This window comes from Rhodnius prolixus, unplaced genomic scaffold, assembly GCF_049639745.1.
Source record: "Rhodnius prolixus isolate KJV_2025 unplaced genomic scaffold, Rpr scaffold_27, whole genome shotgun sequence".
Taxonomy (NCBI): domain Eukaryota; kingdom Metazoa; phylum Arthropoda; class Insecta; order Hemiptera; family Reduviidae; genus Rhodnius; species Rhodnius prolixus.
The window spans coordinates 1179315-1185456 of record NW_027411607.1 but is presented as its reverse complement, the minus strand read 5'-3'; the positions used below and the strand labels follow the sequence as shown (position 1 = coordinate 1185456).

Here is a 6142-nt window from a genome sequence, read left to right as displayed (position 1 = left end):
TTGGGCATCTCAAGAGAGTAGGGATGCCAACGGATTATGTCTGTGTGTCCGCCATTGCCAGGATTTTAGCGTCGGTCTGGCTGGTACTGTTTTCGCCAAGAGCTGGACAACCCATTAGCCGCCCGGTTGAACGATTTACTTTTGTTGTCTTATGATAAATCAATTTGTGAGTGTTATAATAAGTCTAATTAAGTCAGAAAACCTGTCGGTTTAATTAAGCCAGAAAACATGTCAGCCTAATTAAGTCAGAGAACTTGTCAGTCTGATTAAGTCAGAAAACCTGTCAGTCTAATTAAGTCAGAAAACCTGTCGGTTTAATTAAGCCAGAAAACATGTCAGTCTAATTAAGTCAGAGAACTTGTCAGTCTAATTAAGTCAGAAAACCTGTCAGTCTACTTAAGCCAGAAAACTTGTCAGTCTAATTAAGTCAGAAGACCTGACGTCTAATTGTCAGAAAACCTGTAAGTCTAATTAATTCAGTTTTATTTATTTGGATCATGGTCCGTTTTGTATATGAGTTTAAAATTGTAAATATACCAAATATATTTGTTATTGCATAAGTGAAGGTATTCTGAGTGTTGGTGGCGTCCCCACCCTTCCCTTTCCTTTAGTTTTATTTCATAGTCAAAGATTTTTCACTCTGCAATAAACCATGACACACTGTGCTTCAGCCACTACCGTCCTGTTGGTAGCGCTGGTGTCGATGTGTCGACCATCACTTTATTATGTAACAAAATATATATACACAATTCAAAATACATAATTCAATAGAGACTGATGCATACAATTTATGACTTAACATCCACCCCCCCTTGAAAGGCGAAAGTCTTTGAAAAAAAAAACAAACAAACAAAAAACAAACAATTTTCAAATTTTCATTGCTCTTCATTCAATGACATCATTCCTCTTCTTGATCAGGAAGTGGAAGCGGGTACAGTTTATTCACAGTCCTTGTAAACTGTTTACTGGAGCTTGTCTTAACTGTAGCTACACGTACGACGCCATCCGAGCCAGTGTGTATCTGAACTACTCTTGCTAAAATCCATTGTTGTGGTTGTAAAGCAGGATTGTCTAAGAGAACAACGTCTCCTACTTGCACGTTCTTGTGTCGGTCTTTCCATTTGTATCTTTGCTGCAGCTGCATTAGAAATTCCGTTTTCCATCTTCTCCAGAAATGCTGGACGACAGATTGAACCATTTGCCAACGTTTGAGCCTGTTGACTGGTGTACTTGTGTGATCCGTTTCTGACGGCATTGCAAGCGAGTCACCAACTAGGAAGTGTGAAGGGGTTAGTGGGGAAAGGTCTTCAGGACAGAAAGAAAGATAAGTTAATGGGCGAGAATTTAAAATAGCTTCTATTTGAGTTAATACTGTGTATAACTCTTCGAAATTTAATATTGAATTGCCTATAACTCTTTTAAGATGATACTTAACACTTTTAACTCCTGCTTCCCAAATTCCTCCAAAATGTGGCGAACGGGCGGGTATAAATTTCCATTCTATACCTTCTGAAGCCAATAATTCAGGAACTGATTGATTTATTTCTTTATTCTTAAATAACTTGTTTAGTTCTTTAGCAGCACCCACGAAGTTGGTGGCATTGTCCGAATACATTCTAGTACATACGCCTCTCCTAGACATAAATCTCCTTAAGGCAGCAAGGAAAGCATTCGTTGTGAGATCACTAACGACCTCTAAATGTATCGCACGAGTCGCAAAACATACGAAAACACAAATATAAGCCTTAGTTGTTTTAGTGGATTTTCGAACACCTGATTTGATAATAATAGGTCTAACAAAATCTAGTCCGGTAATTGAGAATGGTCTGGATACGCTAACTCTATCTTTAGGTAAATGACCCATGATAGCCGGTTTATTTTTCGGTTCAGCCTTAAAACAGATGACACATTCTCTACAGATTTGTTTTGCCATTATTTTGCCTTTAATTGGCCAATACATTTGTCTAATGGCTGTTAATAAACTTTGAGGTCCTGCATGTAAATAAATAATATGAAAATATCTAAATATTAATTTTGTAACATGAAGTGCGTATGGAAGTATAATAGCATTAACTTGATCTGCAGGGAGTGATGCATTTCTTAAACGCCCTCCTACTCTTAAGATACCGTTTTTATCCAGAAAGGGATTTAAATTATGAATTTTACTTTTTTTATTTAATTGATTTCCCTTTTCTAATGTCTTGATTTCAATGTAAAACACTTCTGCTTGTACTAATTGATATATTTTAAATTTTGCATTGTTATATTCACTTGTAGTTAAAAAATCGCAACTTCGATTTTCCTTTTCCACTTGAAGAGAATTTATGAACCTCAAAATATAAGCTACGATTCTGACTAATTTAACCCATGAAGAATAACGAGAAAGTAGTTCAAAGGTCTGCTTCTCACTGCAAGCGTTCATCAACGAATATTTAATTGGTTTTGCTTCCGGAATTTCCTCTATATTCTCATTGATTTTACTTGGTGGCCAATCTTTTTCATTTAATGCTAACCAATAGGGCCCATTAAACCACATAGAAAGGTTCATAAAGTGTCTAACATCTACTCCTCTAGAAGCAACATCACTAGGATTGTCTTCGCTTCGCACATGTTTCCAATTCCGAATTAAAGTATTTTCTTGAATGAATGCTACCCTGTTGCTTACATATGTTTTCCACTGATATGGATTTCCTTTTAACCAAGCTAAGACTATGGATGAATCAGTCCAAAATCTACATTCTCTGCAGTTGACATTAAGTGCGTTTGCGACCTTCAACATTAGCCGTGTTAACAGTTGAGCACCATTTAGTTCTAGTTCAGGCAAAGTTCTTTTCTTTAATGGAGCGACTCTGGCCTTGGCACATAACAGATGAACAGTAATACTTGTCTCTGCAAATGAACGCAAATAAACACTTGCCGCATAAGCATTTTTCACTTGCATCGCAAAATCCGTGTAATTCCATTTTATCAGAATATTTTGCACGACGTGGAATTTGAAATTCTCTCATTGAAACTTTTGTCACAGAAGACAATTTTTGTTTATATAATTATTATTTCGCTGACTTTAAACTTGTCTGGGTTCCATCTGGTAAAACTGCCAGACATGGTTGAGCTAAGGGTGGCATGCTGCTCGGCATAAGGTCTAGCTTGCCAAGTAGTTTAGTTTACTTCTCACTGGTTGACAATAGGCATTTGATAGGCATCGCAACTTTGTCTCATAATTTGTTAGTTGTGCCAGTATATTTAAGTTGCACTTCCTGGGAAGATGATTTTAAAAATTTAATTGCTTTTTTGGACGTTCATTCCTCTCTTAAATTTGTTCTCATGGGTGACCTAAAAGTTAGAGTTGGCCAAGCTGTCTCTCCCCGATGAACTGTCCATAAGTAATCATAAATGTAGACTGTCCAGAAACTCTAAAGATGATGTCCTGAACAATGGAGGCTACAAGTTGCTGGAGTTATGTGACGATCGGGATTTGATTATATTGAATGGACGTTTTCCTGGGGATTCGGACGGTGATTATACGTTCATCAGTAAGTTAGGCTGTTCGGTTATTGATATGTGCTGTGTTCTTCTCGAATCTATTTCCTTAATAGAGGACTTTAATGTGCTACCGGAACAGTTTTCTGATCATTTTCCAATTGAAGTTTTAATTTCTTTTCCGGCCTCTAATACTGTAAACACTTTACCTTTACTGCCCCAGTTAGTTTGGGCTGATAATCTTGTTGATAAATATAAAGATAATTTGAATTCTAATTTAAATAATATTCCCTTCTTTCCCTCTAAAGATACTCAAATATGGCTAAATATGTTGATGAATGTTGTTAGGGCTTCTTGCCCTTCAACTTCTTCTAATAACTTCATTAGGAATTCCAGAAAGAACCTTTGGTTTGATACTTCCTGTCATCGGGCAAAAATAAAATCTTTTAGTTTGTTAAAATTATTTCGGTCCAGTAATTCGATCCTAATTAAGAACGCTTACCTGGAAGCAAATAACTCTTATAAGGCACTCTGTACTGAAAGGAAAAAACAAATCTATACTTCTCTGGCAAATAAGTTCAATAGTGCTCGAGGTACAAAAGATGTCTGGCAACTAATAAATTATTTTAAATCAAAAACATTTAAATGTGGTAATGATATCTCATTATCTGATCTGGTCTCTCACTTCAGTCAATGCTTAATCCTCCCTCCGATTCTTCTTTGATACTCTACGCTGAACCCTTAATATTTTCTAGTTTACTTGTCTCTCCTTTTTCTATTGAAGAACTCAATGCAGTTATCAATAACGCTAAGCGTAACAAAGCCCCTGGTCTCGATAGAATTACTTATGAGTTCTACATGTTCTCTTCTGATACCCTGAAAGAGAGATTATTATCACTATTTAATTACATCTACAGTAATGAATCTCCGCCAGTAAGTTTCTCTAGATCTATTATCTTCCCACTTTTTAAACAAGATGATATGAACGATGTGACCAATTACAGAGGTATCTCTTGTTTGGATACGGTGGCCAAGTTATTCACTGGACTCATGCTTAGACGATTAGAGAACTTTGTAGTTGAAAATGATTTGCTAAGCGAATTCCAGGCTGGCTTTAGACGGGGATACTCTACTAATGATAATCTTTTCACTTTAATGAATATGGTTAAACTTAAATTTCTTAGTAAGGGTCAAAAGTTATATTGTTTTTTCATCGACTTTAAGGCTGCGTTCGACCATGTCAACCATAGAGCATTATTTTTAAAGTTATTCAATATGGACATTTCCTCAAAATTTATTTCGATCCTAAAATCCATTTACTTAAATGCTACTGCTTTTGTCCGAGGCAAAGATGGGATTTCTGATCCCTTTTCAGTGCAGAGTGGAGTAAGGCAGGGCTGCCTTCTGAGTCCTTTACTTTTTTCTCTCTTCCTGGATGACCTCCCAGCGTTACTTGAGGGCGGCATTCATATTTCTAACACTTCAATCAAAATTTTAATGTATGCTGACGATGTGGTCCTTCTTGCCGATAACCCAGAGTCTACAGAGAAATATTAATATTCTAGCAAGTTATTGTGACTTATGGAATCTCTGTGTCAACCTTAATAAATCTAAGGTTTTAATTTTCAGAAGGGGAGGCAGACTGGCCGCATCAGAAAAATGGTATTACAAAAATCATACAGTGGAGGTTGTTAATAGATATAAATATCTGGGTGTAACCCTGACGCCTCGTCTTTCGCTCAATACCCATCTTGCAGAGAAGGTGGCATCCTCGAAGAGAATCCTTAATCTCATCTGGTCTGGTTATCTCTCGCAAAGTACTATACCTCTTCCATTTAAATTCCAAGTTTTTAACTCCATTTGTCGTTCAGTGGTATATTATGCTGCCCAGGTCTGGGGATTTCAAAGGTATGATGTTGTAGAGAGTCTCCAAAGATTTTTTATTAAAAAATTATTTGCACTTCCCTCATCTTCGCCTAATTATATGTTATATATTGAGACCGCTGTGGACCTGTTGGAGGTATTTACTTTGAAACTCCATTTTAAATATATTTTAAGAGTCTTAGATCTCCCCCAGTGCCGCCTAACGAGAATCTTAGCATTGGAGATTATCAATAAAAAGATTTTCTGGTTTCGACATTGGATAGACTTGGCTCAGAAGTATTCCTGCGATTTTGTGGCCTCTGTGGAAAATATACCTGCGTGGAAGGATCAATTAACCTCCCTGTTGATTAAGATGAAAGTAGCTCATCGTCGGGAGCTTCTGGACCGCGTCTCTCTCTCGTCCCGCTTTCTTTTATACAGAGAGCTTGACCACTCATTTAACCTTTGTCACTTGAATGAGGATCATTCCTTGGGTCTAACTCTAACTGAACTCCGCTGGATCTTTAAGTTAAGATGTGAGCTTGTCTACCTGAATCATACGCCATGGCTGCCTAGGGAGATTGAACTTTGTTCTCTTTGTAATTCAAGGTGCATTGAGGACGTGGTTCACTTTCTTGGTGACTGCTCAATTCTTTCTGAGATCCGGAGACTCTATCTCGGACGTTCAGTACTTACGAGAGAACAATTGATTTCTTTCCTAAATGGAACGCGAAATTGTCAACCTCTTGTTAAATATGCTCGCCATGCCTGGTCTTATCGTTATCAGCTGGTTCAGGAG

The 6142-nt window shown here is 37.2% G+C and overlaps 1 protein-coding gene across 1 annotated transcript; it reads right to left on the bottom strand.

Annotated features, from left to right (window-relative positions):
• Nucleotides 1-898: 898 nt before the first annotated feature.
• Nucleotides 899-5909, bottom strand: LOC141455177 (uncharacterized). Its single transcript, XM_074130040.1, has 3 exons — nucleotides 5894-5909; nucleotides 2410-2889; nucleotides 899-1992 (listed from the first exon to the last, which is right to left on the bottom strand). Exons 1-3 carry the CDS (start codon nucleotides 5907-5909, stop codon nucleotides 899-901), a joined length of 1590 nt encoding a protein of 529 aa, XP_073986141.1.
• Between the last annotated feature and the right edge of the window lie 233 nt (nucleotides 5910-6142).

Excerpts from the sequence above, each read along its gene's own strand:
- LOC141455177 (XM_074130040.1), bottom strand. Across the intron at positions 1,993-2,409 it reads TTCGTTGATGAACGCTTGCA|GACCTCAAAGTTTATTAACA; the intron begins GTGAGAAGCAGA and ends ATTTACATGCAG.